General features: G+C 35.8%; 2 protein-coding genes across 2 annotated transcripts; one reads left to right on the top strand and one right to left on the bottom strand.

The window, feature by feature from the left end:
* Positions 1-130: 130 nt before the first annotated feature.
* LOC117344276 (signal recognition particle 54 kDa protein-like) lies at positions 131-4,376 on the bottom strand. The gene is made up of 4 exons (XM_033906968.1): positions 3,852-4,376; positions 3,254-3,411; positions 1,881-2,131; positions 131-1,379 (listed from the first exon to the last, which is right to left on the bottom strand). The coding sequence occupies exons 1-4, from the start codon at positions 4,079-4,081 to the stop codon at positions 858-860; spliced, it is 1,161 nt and encodes a 386-aa protein (XP_033762859.1). The 5' UTR covers positions 4,082-4,376; the 3' UTR covers positions 131-857.
* Positions 4,377-10,789: 6,413 nt separating this feature from the next.
* On the top strand, positions 10,790-14,866 carry LOC117344333 (peptidyl-prolyl cis-trans isomerase FKBP14-like). Its single transcript, XM_033907063.1, has 4 exons — positions 10,790-11,274; positions 11,963-12,114; positions 12,379-12,509; positions 13,132-14,866. Exons 1-4 carry the CDS (start codon positions 11,051-11,053, stop codon positions 13,396-13,398), a joined length of 774 nt encoding a protein of 257 aa, XP_033762954.1. The 5' UTR covers positions 10,790-11,050; the 3' UTR covers positions 13,399-14,866.
* The last annotated feature ends 1,197 nt before the right edge of the window (positions 14,867-16,063 follow it).

The following is a 16,063-nucleotide window of genomic DNA, read 5'->3' as shown; positions in this document are numbered from 1 at the left end:
ATTAATGTACCGTGACCTCTTAAATGTAGATGATTTGAGGTGGGTTGAAAAACCAATTTGAAAAAAAAACTGCGAAAAAACGACAAAAGTACAAATTAAATAAGTTTATTTATAAAACATATTAACAACAAGATATGCATACACAAAAGGAATTAAATTCATTTTGGATATATATATATATATATATATAAATATACGTACATATGAGATGAAATATTAGATCATAGACAGTTAATGCTATTGGGCGTGTAGTGAGGAAGGTAAACAATAAATTCGACAGAAAACTGCATTAATTCTAGAGAAGAAAGATTATATCGGCAAGTTTAATAACAACATCTCACAAAATAGAGAAGAGAAATGTCGCAAAATAATGAACCTGTATGTTCCCTCTACAGTATTCGGAAATTAGATTGCTCGGTATTAAGACTTCGTGATAAGTTAATGTTTAACCACGACAACATGGTATTTATCGTGTTTGTAATCATACATGTACATGCTATGATATCCAGATTGTAACTATTTTTGTAGTTATATCATATCCACGTAATTTGTAATGAGAGAAATACCATGACTTTTAAATTCCTTTTAAGAAAACGTACATATACAAATCTATAACATTAACAAGAATATCTCTAAAATGCAATCCGAGTCAATATTAAGAATTTGTTCAAATTGATTAACACATTCGTTTCTTTCAAAACCGTATCGTACATAATTCATTATTTTGTTACTCTATTGTGACAAAGGATATTTCACACCAAAAATGATATGCATGGATGAATTATCAATAAAAAATTGGTTTATATGCTGAAGAAATTCGTTCAAATATTAAATTTCTATAAAGTCTTTCATCTTCCTCATAACTCGGTTTTTCTTCTTTTCATTTTCTCCTTTTGGTTTTTCATCATTTTTGCTAATGCTTCAGCCATTTTTCCTCCATTTGAACCTCCCAACTGTCCCATCATGCCCATTAAGCCCCCTCCCTCCCCACCAAGTTGACTCATAATGGCCGCTAGGCCATCCTTGTTCCCATCTCCCTGCCCCATCATTTCACCGAGTTTGCCCAAAAGTCCGTCCATCCCACCCTCCCCTTGGTTTCCCATAGCCGCTGCGAGCTGCTCCATCATTCCATCCATTCCACCTCCTCCGCCCATTGCACCCGCTAGCTTGCCCATCAACCCTGCCATACCTTCGCCTCCACCCCCTGATCCTCCGCTGCCCATGGCTCCCGCTAGCTGATTCACTAACCCTGCTATACCACTGCCTTTGCTACCGCCCCCTCCTCCACCAAAGATTCCCCCTATCATCTTTTTGGCCATGCCAGCTATTCCTTTGCCTTCTTTGCTTGTGATCACCGCTTTCATGGCATCTCCCATCATCTAGTAAAACAAGGTATGTTATTAACTGACTGCTTTTATCGACAGTTGAGAATATAAATAGATTTGACAACAAATATCATTAGAGAGCGATATATGAATAAATGTACTAGCGAATTAGAAACAAAAAAAAATCGTTATTTTTACTTTAAATACAATTTAAGATGATGATAAGGATCTTTTCTCCCTGGACTCATTTGTAAATCCACACAGATTTGCATTGTGGTTTATGAAAATATATAAGTGAATATCACCATCCAATATGAGTTTGTAATTGAATCGCAGGTAAAAAATATTCAACTATTTCGTCCTCCCAAGACTCGTAACTAATGCTGATCCGAAAGGGTGGTAAGGGAAATTCTAATCGCCTGAAAGCACTGTTTAAAATCAAAATGGGAGTTATAATCTAATCTACTCAATCTCGTTCCTCGGTTATACTACGATGTGCATAGCATGCAGATACTTCTGTGGGTTTTTTTTTATTATACACACTTGTCAACTTACATTTGTAAGAATTAATCTGTCTTTCTCCTTTGAAGCGTCCGCCTTGTTGGGCTCTGTTCCTTCTTTGGGGTTCGATCCTTCCTCTCTTGTTTTGTCGTCTTCGCTCGACGCGGCTTTTTCCTCCTTTTCTTCAATTCCCTCATTGCGTTTGAAATTTTCTGCTGTATTTTGTGTTGGGTTAGTTTCTTTCGAAAATATTTTTACTAGTGTGACTTCGTATTGTAGTGTAGAATTTCCGGGCACCAAGTTACCTGAAAATTAATATTTAACCATTAATATTTCAACTGCGTTCGATATAGCGAGATTATACACAAATACAAATAATCAGTAACAACTACATTCGATAGACATTAAATGGATCAAAGTGCACTTAATATGCATATTGTATCTATATTAAGTAATTTAAAATTTGTATTTAACAAATCGAACAGTAGCGGGTGACCTTTGAAAGGTTTTTCTTTGGTAAGTAAGGTTTGCCTTTGCGTACAACACTTGTTTCAGTGTTTTACAAAGACATACCTTTCACAATTAGATATAGTTTAGCCAAAATGAATTCAACTGTATCGCACAACTTCAAGTATCATATCTACAGTTACTACAGTCAGGAAATCCCGACATGCTTACAGAATCGATGAGACGAGTGAAAATATGAACAGTTTTTTTTAGAGCGTATGGAGACAAGATGTTCCATAATAGTAACCGTCTTCCGCCTCTTTTACGACACCTTCCATGCAAATCTAATATGGGTTAATTAGCATCCTCAGAATGATAACTAGGTGACAACATAACCCTCATGCCTATCAACAAACACGTCTGACGTCATGGACATTGCCTTAGGGATGAGTGGCCAATGTCTGTCTTTGTTACGCTTACCGTGTGTTCCTTTATCGTGTTCGGGACCAGTTGTACCAAATAGGCACGGAATCATAATGGATTGCAATTTAATAAACAAACATAAAACGTTATCATTTTTCTTTTTTACAACGTAACGGATGTAAAATCAATACCTGAATAGTTCCGTCAAGCATACATATATATAATAATATAATTATTTCTTTGTCAATATTTCATCGCAAATGGAAAGTCCATGTCTCGTTGAGTTTTTTTAACAAAAAGGACATTGCCATGACAAATAAAGAATCGCAATCCCGCCATTTTGGATCCAAATGATACGTTTGAAAAAAAAACATCCACGAGAACCCAATCGGTTCCGCTGATACAACGCGACCCATTGCGATTACAGCATACTCGTACCGGTACAACTGGTACGAACCCGATAAAGGAACGCACGGTTGATGTCACCTGACTTAGATTATAGTTCATGTAGCTACTGTCGGTTATATGGCGACACAAGTATTAACAGGTATACGTACCGTTTTTAGTTTGGCTATCCTTAGTCCCGTAACCTAGCAACGGGGGGACGACCATTGACCTTGACTCTTCTTCACACATGTCATACAAGCCTCGTTCCAGCGTCGGGATATCAACGAATTGACCGAGGTGAACGACAAACGGAGAATCCTCATTGGTTCTGAAGATAAATAATAAAAAATATAATATATCTTTAGTTGATTATCAATTATGTATTTTACATACAAAATGCCCTACACAATTGTTAAGTTATATAACCCATCTGATTTCAGGTGTTGCGCGACAAAAGATTTGGTACATTCGATTATACATTAAACAATGTACACATTATCGGTTCGTAGTAAACACAAATTGTAACAACAAATATCAACATTGCCTCTACAGAAAAACAAGATCAACCGTTAGTCTAATGTTATTGCTTTTTAAATCAAAACTACATTTGTAACACTGAGGTTCATATATGTTGCGACATATGTGATAGTTTTTACAAAATTGTATAGGATCAACAACATCTGCTAAGAAAAGAATTTAAATCAATTTCACAATGTTTTATCATGACAGCGTTAAGAAAAATCATGAAACAAAATCTAAAATACCAACCTTGACTCAATGACGTTGTCGGTTCCGTGAATTTTTATGACGTAGCGAACCAGAAGTCTGTCGTCAACCTTTGTCTTTCGAAGACATTCGCCGCTATTTGTAATAGTCTTTACGGTGAAATCAGAAAGTGCGGTATCTGCCCTCACTTTAAAAACTAGTGACCAAATTGCTGTATACCACACAATTAGCATAATAAAAATTAAATATATCAACAGTTTACCGGCATTCATCTTAATCCTTCTTGGGTTTTTTTTCAATAAATATAACACCAAATTAATTTGGAATTTCAATAGAATACGCTACTGAAAAGACATCTCATATATAATGAATGAAAACTAATATGTTTATCTTCGCACTCAGCACAAGAGGTAGGTCCCAAATCTCACTCCTGACGTTTTCGTCAATGTGTTACAATTTTATTTTCGGACGGAGAAATATAGGTGTGTCCTAGGAGATAAATTTGCATAATCTATCGCGTCACATTCCCATAAGGAACATCACAGATCATTAGAGACTTCTAATACTTCCTGCACTTCGGCAGCTTAAGAACTACATGTCACACACCGCGTTGTCATAGTGTACCTTCGGGGAGTTAATCGCTGGAAGGCGGAAGACATCATTGACGGGTATGCCTAAATAGTACACGTGTACAAAGATTCTAAAGCGACACCACTGCGATAGAACTCGTGTATAACCTTAGGCAAATTCGACTCTGTCATGGCTTAATATCAATAACAACGTTAAATACGTATCGTCGATTAGATCTTATTAATGACTGAACTAATTATAAAGATATAAAATGTACCAAGTAGTGAGATGTTAAGACAACAAATTACAATAGCATTACGTGAGCATAGTAATATGCAATGTATTTTCGGTGGCGTAAAAGAAAACAATATAGATGGCCTTGCAATAGGTATATATACCAAATCATCTATCCTACAAGTCAAAGAAATTCAAATTTTCGTTTTTGTTGATATTGAATTTTCACTTATAGCAAATCTCCAGTTCATGTAATGGAGTGCGAGTGAGGATCTATATTTTAATTAGATTGAGCAAACCTCAAATTTTGAATATCTCTATATTTGGTTTGTTTTTGCTTAACGTCCTATTAACAGCCAAGGTCATTTAAGGACGTGCCAGGTTAAGAGGTGGAGGAAAGCCGGAGTACCCGGAGAAAAACCACCGGCCTACAGTCAGTACCTGGCAACTGCCCCACGTAGGTTTCGAACTCGCAACCCAGAGGTGGAGGGCTAGTGATAAAGTGTCGGGACACCTTATTTTGATTTAAACATATTTTTATTGTTCAATATAACAACATGGATAAGGCACAAGTTATCTCAACTTAGAAACGCCTTCTCCCAAAATACATTGTATATCTATAACATATCTACAATAATATACACTATCACCAATTAAGTTTTCTAGAGTTAGATATTTGTTAAGAAGAGGAGAGCTAAAAAGTCAGGAAGAAGAAAAGAATAACAAAATAAAGTGGGGGGAGGGGGGATCTATTGAAGTGAAATATTCTTAAGTGACCTTAGAACCGATTATTATTTTTAATATAGGTCTGTACGGATTTAAAAATATATCCGTTTTGCTCGTCTGACAGGTTTGGAGAACCACAAAGAACAACATTGATTGTGACATTACAATATTGAGAAATGTTGTTGAATAAAATTTCACATTTTCACATTCATTTCCACATTCACATGATGGATCATTAATTATATTAACTCGAAACAAATCATATTTTAAACTGCTACAAGCATGTCGCAACCTTGTATGTAAAACATTTAACTTTCTGTTTCCTACATGATAAAATAAAGGCAACGCGTCAAGGTTGTGTTGGATTTTAGATTAAAAACAATTGATGGATGGTTGCTCTCTGACATCGATTGGTAAATTATTCCATAACCTAACAGTAGACGGAAAAAAAGATTCATAAGAAATGGATAATCTATAATTTTGGACAGTGTAGTTTTGGTTATTTCTGACATTATACATATTACGCTCCCCTACTCTTGGAGGAAGTAGATTACTTAAATAAGAAGGAGTTAGATTATTATGAAGTTTATACATAGTGAAAGTTTCTTTAATTTTCTTCTTTCTGATAATAGTTGAAGTTGGGATTCTTTATATAGAGATTGTTTACTAGAAAAAGAAGGCATGCCTGTGATAACTCTCGCTGCTTCTAGTTGGACTTGCTCGAGCTTGTTTACGTCTGTCAGAGAACAACCATCCCATAATTCGCATGCATATTCTAATACTGGCAACACAAATACTTTGTATATCCGCAATAGTGTCTTTCTATTCAACAAATATTTAAATTTTCTTAATACCGATATTTGTTTCATACAAGCTTTTTTTGATTTCTGATATATGTAGAGACCACTTTGCATCTGAACTAAAAGTTACACCTAAATGTCTATGGTTTTCAACACAATTTAAAATTTCATTCCTTAACCTTAACCACTCGGCCATCTTGAGATGATCCAAGGGACGCGTTTCAAACATCTTGAAACAAAGATTATAGATGACAACTTATATAAGATGTGTTATTTGGTACCAATAACAAGGGAACTGGCTGCAATGGGGGAAAGGATACGAATAATCAGTTTGATAGCAAAATTAGTGTTCTCTCAGCCGATCCTCTGAAGAGTGATATAAAAAAAAAACAATACAAAGATATACCCTCAATCCAAATATACCCAAGTGGTTTTATTATGGGAAATATGTTCCTTCCATATTATTTTGTATCATTTGTTAAGATCAATTCTAATTTTATAGACTATACACAGTGTTCTATAACAATATCCATAATCCACAAAATACCAAAGTGGTAATATTTCGGAAATAAATTCCTTCTTATCTAAATGACATTAATAGCGTTTCTCTTGGCCAATCTTGATTCCCTTAACCTCCCTTCAACACAGTTTGCCCTCCAGCATCACTGATGAATCCTAGTTGGAGAGTACAGCTGAGTGATGTCCCAATCATTACTGACAAATTCTAGAGGAACGGAGCAACATGTGTATTTTGCCCATGCATGACTGACGATTCCTAGAATCGTGGAACAGGTGTATGTTGTCCACAGCAACAATAACGAGTCCAAGAAGTGCGAACAACTGTATGTTGCCCCCAACAATACTGATGACACCTACAATGATGGGACAACTTTATGTTGTCCCCAGTATCACTGACGAGTCCTAGGAGGACGGAACAGCTATGTGATGCCTCTAGAATTACTGACTGGTCATGGAAGTACTATACAGCTGTATGTTGCCCACAGCATCAATGATGACTCCTAAAATTACGGAACATCTCTGTTTCCCCCGGCATCACTTACGATTTCTAGAAACGCAAACCCGTCTTAAGTGATGTATTAATCGTCTACATTGATGTTAAACTTTCTAAATTGATGTTAAACTGTCTACAGTGATGTTTTACCTGTCTACAATGATGTTTTACCTGTCTTCAATGATACTTTTACCTGTCTACAATGATGTTTTACCTGTCTACATTGATGTTTTACCCGTCATGTTTTACCCGTCTATAGTGCTATTTTCCCGTCTACAATGATATTTTACTTGCCTGCATTGATTTTGTTTACCTGTCTACATTGGTGATGTACCCGTCTACAATGATGTTGTACCCGTCTACAGTCTGCAGTAATGTTTTACCTGTCTACAATAATGTTTTACCTGCCTACAGTGATGTTTTACCTGTCTACAACGATACTTTTACCCGTCTACAATGATGTTTTGCCTGTCTACAGGGATGTTTTACCTGTCTACAATGATGTTTTAACTGTCTACAATGATACTTTTACCTGTCTACATTGATGCTGTACCCGTCATGTTTTACCCGTCTACAGTGCTATTTTTCCGTCTACAATGATGTTTTACCCGCCTACAGTGATGTTTTACCTGTCTACAGTGATGTTTTACCTGTCTACAATGATGTTTTACCTGTCTACAGTGATGTTTTACCTGTCTACAATGATGTTTTACCTGTCTACAATGATGTTTTACCTGTCTACAGTGATGTTTTACCTGTCTACAATGATGTTTTACCTGTCTACAGTGATGTTTTACCCGTCTACAGTGATGTTTTACCCGTCTACAATGATGTTTTACCCGTCTACAGTGATGTTTTACCCGTCTACAGTGATGTTGTACCCGTCTACAGTGATGTTTTACCCGTCTACAGTGATGTTTTATCCGTCTACAATGATGTTTTACCCGTCTACAGCGATGTTTTACCCGTCTACAGTGATGTTTTACCTGTCTACAGTGATGTTTTACCCGTCTACAGTGATGTTTTACCCGTCTACGGTGATGTTTTACCTGTCTACAGTGATGTTTTACCTGTCTACAGTGATGTTTTACGTACCTGTCTACAGTGATGTGTTACCCGTCTACAGTGATGTTTTACCTGTCTACGGTGATGTTTACCTGTCTACAATGATGTTTTACCCGTCTACAATGATGTTTTCCCGTCTTCAATAATGTTTTTCCCGTCTTAAACGATGTTTCACCTGTTGGTGTTTCGCAATTGGGCAAACAGGAACATACCACAGACTTTCAAAACACGCTCGCCACACACGTACATTTTGCACAAAAGGAAGGCCGTCCTTAATTGATCATAGTTGTTGGTAGGACCTTAAACCATACAAAACAAAACCAACCGTATTATCATTCACAAATATCTCGCACACAGGGAAGGTCGTCATTAATTTACAAATAGAGGACCTTTTTATGTTGCATTTTATAAAAAAAAAAATTAGAACAACATTTAACACAAACTCAAACAAAAGTACACTTTATAGTTTAGACTCATATGTACATAACAGCAAATTTGGGGTGGACAATTGCACATACATACATGTACTTTTAACAAATTGATAGTGTGTAAACAACACATCAGAAATGGTGTACAGGCAAGATTATTTATTACATAGTAAACAAACCAATGGAATAAAACCCAATGATTTAAACAACAAAAATTAAAATTGGCTAAGGTCAAAGGGACGGAAATATATTATTATTGAAAAACCTTTAAGCAGTTTTCAGTATGGTTGTTAAAAAAAAGACAGATGCACCGATTGACTGATTGACTCCCCGATCAGTAACCGTTTTCAAATACCCCCGCTGATCAAAGATTAGTCTGGTTTCCGAAAAAATGTCCATCGGGCAGAACAGATATGTCGTTTACGTGTGAACGGGGTATAGGATCAATATAAAATAGGTATACATTCCATATTGGAAATAAATGAATTAAATTTCAGTCTGACATAAATCTATTTATATTTGCAAGTACAGATGTACAAAGACAAGTCTTTGATGTCATATCTGGAAAATCCCAAAAGATAACAATGTAGACAGTAAGACTAATGTCATTTTAAATGACTTCCCAATCAGAATATATTCGTTCAGGTATATTGATCAAAAGCGGTAAAGATTTATTCCAAAGTAATAATATTAATCATATCAACGTCTGTATGTTACAGCAAAGATGGGATTTAAACATTTGCACTGCTGACCGAATTCAATTTTTTTAATTATAGGTTATCATCCATCAACATTTTTACTTCGCAAAGTTCATTATTATTAACACATGTATGGCAATTGATGAGTCACATTTAAGCAGATCTGTTTGGAATGAACGGGTTTTCGTGGAGGATCGCAATCTGTAAAGATATTCTTCAATGTCTGACATCACACTAAAAACTCGCAATTAGATAATGTAAATTTTTATATGTTTATATATGTTTATATTTGAGCATCCTCGAAACAGCTGTATGATTCAGCTCTATGTTCCACTACGATTCGTATCTAAATGTGTTTTAGCAGTGTCTTTTATATCAGCCTATATCACAAGGTTAGAAAAACATATCGTTACACTTGTTCCTTTACATATGTAACTGTCGGAACATTACAACACGGAGTTCTGGATTTTAAAGAAGATATCAAGTCATTTCTATCATAATTATATCAGAATACCTAACTGACAATGACATATTTCATCAAATAGTTTGACTATTATTGAGGAGGGCTTTGTTTTGTTTGTTTATTTGCTTATTTGTTTTTGTTTTTGTTTTTGTTTTAATTTGTCTAAAGAATACACTGGAACCTATAAAGGTCTGACAGGTCACTTCGTGTCCATTATTGCTTTTAGTTTAAACAGTATTTTACTTAATTCATAGATATTGCATACAAAAATACAAAATATCAGTTTACAATTAGCAAAAGGATCTGGAAACAAGCTTAAAGCTTATATCAAGCCATCTCCCTCTAAATGTCAGCATAATTTTATGTAGCATAGTGGTCATTATTGCATTTGTTTGTTGAAGATAAAATGTATCTTGGTTAATGTATTGTGGACTCGTAAAGGCACCAGGTACCATGTACATGCCTAGTGTATGTACGGATTAATTGGGTATTCAGTGCAAAGCCACAAGATGTCCGTTCGGTAGTTCACTATATGATGGAACGGTTACGAAAATATGTAAACGGAAATCGGTGAATACGGATCGTGGGGACAGTAGGGAAAACATAGAATTGATAGTGTGTCATTAAAAGGAAAGAAAATTGCAAAATACTGAAGAAATATTCAAATACATAGAGAATCGTTGTATGTATATAGTGGGCTGATATGGATGCCTCTGACAAAATGCTTCCCATCAAAACCATATTAAAAAGGTGTCTTGGTCATAGAATTTCGAAATATATTACTTAAAAGAGAGACATTTCTCTTTTACTATTTAAAGAAAATCGTGTAGCGAAATTTCATTAAGGAATTGTTTAATAATTTACTGCCCTAGTTCGTTTTAGTTTTTACAGTGATACATATGATATAAACTCTGTGCTTATTTCTCCTTTTGCCAGAATTATTTCTGGGTACAATGCTAGAATCGCTGCTAAAAATTCCCTTGTTGAAAATGACAAATTCCCTATGGGGAACCCCTAAAAATACGAAGGAAACGTGTAAGTCTGATCTAAGAAACACGTGTTATCTGTGGGTTGTGGTTAATATCGGGCTAGCTACCCTTTCCGACATAGATGAACCGTCATTTGCACACTGAACGTCGGCAAAGCACTCTCCAAAGACTTAACAAAAATCCTGAATGTTGCTTCAAGTTTATCTTTCCAAAGAAACTATTGCAGTTTGACTTGAAGTTTTACTTTTGAATCACAATGGAGCATTTCTCTTCTTTTGTTTTGTTCGGTGTAACAATGATGTTACTCGGGAGTTTGTTTCCGGTCTCCACCTTGGCCGAAGATTTACCGGAACCGGAAGAAATGAAGATGGAAGTAGTAAAAAAGCCAAAATTTTGTCTCCGGAAAGTGAAAGCAGGAGACATAATGTTGATGAAAATGGAGGGGAAAATTTTCTCCACCGGGGAGGTGTTCGATTCTAAGTAAGTTATATACTGGTGATATGTTGTACATACTGAGTTCTATTTGTCGCAAAATGTTTTAAATGTTTTACTACCACCTTGTGCCATGGTCTCGTAGTGGACATTTCTATCTCTGACAAGCGAGCTTGATTTATCCGAAATACCAATACACTTCAAACCTGCTTTATTCAGCAAGTGGAATTGTGCAAGGTGTTTGGGCAAGATGTGACGTATTTGCCATACACGAGTTGTTTAATAGGCTCAACTGCTCCGAGTATTGTGATATATTGCCTGTCGGCACATCCGACAGTGATCCATTTCAGTAGCAGTTCCGTGTCAATTAGTTATAATATTTTTTTAATTAGTTAAAACACTTATTTATTGTCAGTCATTTTGTTTCTTTTCGACAAAATAATATCTGACGTCACAATAGAGGTCACGTGATTAAGCTGTGTTATAATCTCACAGCACCTGCTTGTATTTCATACGCATTGCAGTGGAAGATGATAGCAAACGTGGACACGTTTGGAGGTCTAATTCAATTTTCTCTTACAATTGTCGCTTCTTTCTTACAGATAAAAATGATTTCCTGGCAGTGTTATTTGGATTTCGTTAGCATCGCTTTTCAATAATTATGATACCTACATACTTTAATATTGCTTTTCAATTATTTGTATATGAAATATTGGTTAATTGTTATGTAAAACAGTTTGAAAGCAAAGCAGCCGTACATATTCCAACACCGTGGAGGTCAACTCGATGAGCAAATGGAAACCGCTATGGAAGATATGTGTGCTGGCGAGACAAGGAAAATTATATTACCAGGCGGAGGTCGACGACAGAACTTCACCACCAAAAACGGTAAGTGCTTTTTTATTAATATTAGTGGTACATGAAGACTTCTGAAACTGTAACTCTTCACAATCCCATCACTTGTAAAAATGTTGTATTTTGAATCTCTGCTACTTGTCTTTTGTATCATTACTAAGAGTTTGGGTTTAATTTCTGCTACTACTTACATGTCTTTATCAGGGAAATTAAAAATAATATTGACCAAAAGGCCAGCGTTTGATTCTAACGAGAACCGTATACAGTGTAATGCTGTTGTTCCATTACTGATTTCAGGGTTCGAAGTATCGGCCAATGCCACGCTTGAGTATGTCGTAGAACTCCAGGAAATCCAGGAAAGCCCTGATCACGTGATGGTGTTTAACTTACTAAACACTGATAAATCCGGAAAATTGTCTGTGGCGCAGGTAATTACGTAGATCATGCTATAGTTCCACCATATTGTTATTATTCTCGACAATTGAACATTCGATGACAGTACATGCGGCAAAGGTCATCGAGGACACATGTGGCTTATTTTACTTTGGCCGTACGATTTGATGATCCAGATGTAATAAGTTTATTGTTGCTCGCCTATCTGTCATTACATCCAATATATAACCAAGGTGTGTTACTCCTTCCGCCTAGTAAAACGACTCCATTTCGAGAAAGTTGTGGTCTTCGATAAACCATTCAGGATGTGTCGACAGCTTGGTGTCCGATTAACTGAAATATGATCATGTCCTGGTGTTTCACGATCTCTCCCGACAGTCCAACTGCATGACATATATTTAATCATATACCACATTAAAGGAAAATTATCTATCTTTGAACGAGACCATTCCTAATCACATATCAACAGTTTGTCGAATATAGTGAATTTAATTATCAATCGGTTATTCATAAATTAAACAACAAAGGGAATTCAGAGCGTAGACGAGTTCCTCGGGGAAAGTTAAGTACAAAAATGTTATATTTCCATATGAATACAAATGTGTTTAAACACTGAAATTGATAAATTAAATTAACCGTATAATGTTTTTTTTTCAGTTTATGGCGATAGCGGCACAGGGGCTTGAGATGTTTCCTATGGTTTCCACTCTAGAACAAATGGAAATGGTCATACAGGAGGCTTTCAGACTTGCCGATAAGGATGGGGATGGTCGTCTTGACCTTGAAGAATACCTAGACTCCCCATTAGTCTCCAAGGCCAACCCTGAACACGAAGACGCTTTAGAAAAACTATTTGCTAAAATGGATAAAATGGAAAAGCAAGCGACTGCTGAAAGCGAAACACCGAAAAAGGAAGAGCTGTAGAGTTCTTTTTTATTAAGACGCGCACGTGAATTTTTGAGTTCTTTAAAGAAAAAAAAAAAAAAAACATTTAAAATACCGGACAGAGTCAACCGTGACAATTTTAGTTATAAACAAAAACAAAAAACAAAACAAAAATATAGAAATTACGTTTTGAAATTTTAAGTATGGGGTTATGTAAAACAGCCTTAACATTCTGCTAGATTGACTGCAATATCAGTTCTTTAATAAATAAACATTCATATTTACCACAAAGACGATAATTGTATCAAGTCAAGTTAAGTTTAAGAGAAATTCGATAACTGTTTCTATTGATTACATATGACAATTCTCATATTTAGTATGTTTTCGTTTGTAGACTGAAACAGAAGTTTTATATTTGATGTCCGAGTACCACATAGTTAAAAAAAATAGGTAAATTAGTTATCTGAAAAACAACGTACTATAGATGTTTAAATACATTTCGGTATCAAAATCAGAGCACAGAATGGAAAAGATATGACCCCATGCCATTTAAACTGCGTCTTATTCCACGATATTTACCACCGGTGGGTGCAGTTCGATGTTAAATTGAATGACACGTGATCGGAAGTAGACCAACCAGCATCCGATACAAAACTGAAAATGCATGAACATTTGTCCTACCATGTCTTGCAAATTCGGTATTAAAAACAAATAATGCTCGTTCATGATTTGTTTAGCTATGTTATGAAATATAATTTAATACGGAAGGAAACTAGGCTTTGACATTCGACCAATTCTGTTTCCGCGTTAAGGAGTTAAATGGCTTGCTTTCAGTTTAGTCATTGTAATTTATTGCTGCGTTGCATTCCTTTTCTCTTTGCGTTATCCGTGATGCTTAACCAAAGAAATTTTGGACAGATGAAAATTGGCAAAATACAACACTGTTTTATGTTAACAAGAAATACCGAAATGATATTAATCATATACTGATTTCCGATATTATTTTTTCATGGGATTTCATCTCACAAAATAATAATCAAAGCCTATTAAACCCATTATTATTCAAATGACTTTTAAAAGTGTAGGAAGTGTAGTTTAAATATCAAATAAACGTCCATCGTTATTTTGAATGGGCTAGGTTACTCCCGACAATGTTTGGTTACCGAAATATAACAAATGCAGAAGGCTAGCTTACTACAGAAATATAGAGACAGTCTCTAACTTTGACTTTAATATTTTAATAGACATACATTCTATACATATACAGTAATTTGAATACTGCATATCCGTACAGACAATCTGTAACAAGCAGTAAAGTGCGACCGGGAGAAAATATTGTTGACAATTTTCATTTGTCCTGGAATCACTATATAAGGGAGGTAACTCCGAGAAAAAAGGATGTAAGCCAACTGTTCTCAGACAAGTCCATAAAGGCTCGGAATCTTCTGCATGTTACACTAAATACATGTACATGTATCTCTTCTTGATTAAAAAATTTAACTTTGAACAGTTTGTTATTATTTATAATTATCAGTTTCAACTATATGTTTTTTTATAATGTAAGAAAGCGCCATCGAACCTCATACGCAAAGAATTACCGGATTCACCTCTTCCTGGGTCGTGTGTAAGAGAGTTCGGGTCGAGTGCTATAGGATTCCATTTGAAAAAAAAAATGCGGACAAGGTGAGAATGTGATCCTTTGGTACACAAACTAGGCGAGAAGGTGAGAACGTGGCCTCAAGGTAAACAAACAAAGCGTTAATGTGATCTCAAAAAAGGTGAGAATGTGATGTAATGGTACACACAAAATCGAGGTTATGATCTCATCATAACCAAACAATGTGAGAATTTGATCTCATGGTACACAAACAAAGTGAGAATGTGAGAACGTGGTCTCATGGTACACAAACACGGCGAGAATGTTATCTCAAGGTACACAAAGAAAGCGAGAATGTGATACATGTATCATGATACCCAAAAAAGGTGACAATGTGATGTAATGGTACACAAAAAGCGAGAATGTGAGAACGTGGTCTCATGGTATACAAACACGGCGAGAATGTGACCTTATGGGACACAATCAAGGTGAGAATGTGATATCCTGGGACACAAAAAAGGTGAGAATGTGATTTAATGGTACACAAAAAAAGCGAGGTTGTGATCTCAAGGTAACCAAACAAGGTGAGAAGTTGATCTCATGGTACACAAACAAGATGAAAATGTAATCTCATGGTACACAAGCAAAGTGAGAACGTGGTATCATGGTAAACAAACACGGCGAGAATGTGACCTTATGGTACACGAACAAGGCGAGAATGTGATTTCATGGTAAACGAACAAAGCAAGAATGTTATCTCAAGGTACACAAACAAAATGAAAATGTAATCTCATGGTACACAAGCAAAGTGAGAATGTGAGAACGTGGTCTAATGGTACACAAACACGGCGAGAATGTGATCTTATGGTACACGAACACGGCAAGAATGTGACCTTATGGTACACGAACAATGCAAGAATGTGACCTTATGGTACACAAACACGGCGATAATGTGATCTTATGGTACACGAACAATGCAAGAATGTGATCTTATGGTACACGAACAATGCAAGAATGTGAAGTTATGGTACACGAACAATGCAAGAATGTGATCTTATGGTACACGAACAATGCAAGAGTGTGATCTTATTGTACACGACCAAGGCG

This window comes from Pecten maximus, chromosome 15, assembly GCF_902652985.1.
Source record: "Pecten maximus chromosome 15, xPecMax1.1, whole genome shotgun sequence".
Taxonomy (NCBI): Eukaryota; Metazoa; Mollusca; class Bivalvia; order Pectinida; family Pectinidae; genus Pecten; species Pecten maximus.
The sequence above is the reverse complement of the archived record's forward strand: the minus strand, read 5'-3'. Positions and strand labels throughout refer to the sequence as shown.

What these genes read in the sequence shown, in the direction of transcription:
- LOC117344276 (XM_033906968.1), bottom strand. Translation starts at nt 4,081, where the DNA reads ATGAATGCCGGTAAACTGTTGATATATTTAATTTTTATTATGCTAATT. An exon ending in GACAACGTCATTGAGTCAAG is followed by an intron (nt 3,412 to 3,851) that starts GTTGGTATTTTA and finishes ATTTATCTTCAG; the next exon opens with AACCAATGAGGATTCTCCGT. An exon ending in GGATAGCCAAACTAAAAACG is followed by an intron (nt 2,132 to 3,253) that starts GTACGTATACCT and finishes ATTAATTTTCAG; the next exon opens with GTAACTTGGTGCCCGGAAAT.
- LOC117344333 (XM_033907063.1), top strand. Translation starts at nt 11,051, where the DNA reads ATGGAGCATTTCTCTTCTTTTGTTTTGTTCGGTGTAACAATGATGTTA. An exon ending in GGGGAGGTGTTCGATTCTAA is followed by an intron (nt 11,275 to 11,962) that starts GTAAGTTATATA and finishes TATGTAAAACAG; the next exon opens with TTTGAAAGCAAAGCAGCCGT. An exon ending in GAAAATTGTCTGTGGCGCAG is followed by an intron (nt 12,510 to 13,131) that starts GTAATTACGTAG and finishes TTTTTTTTTCAG; the next exon opens with TTTATGGCGATAGCGGCACA.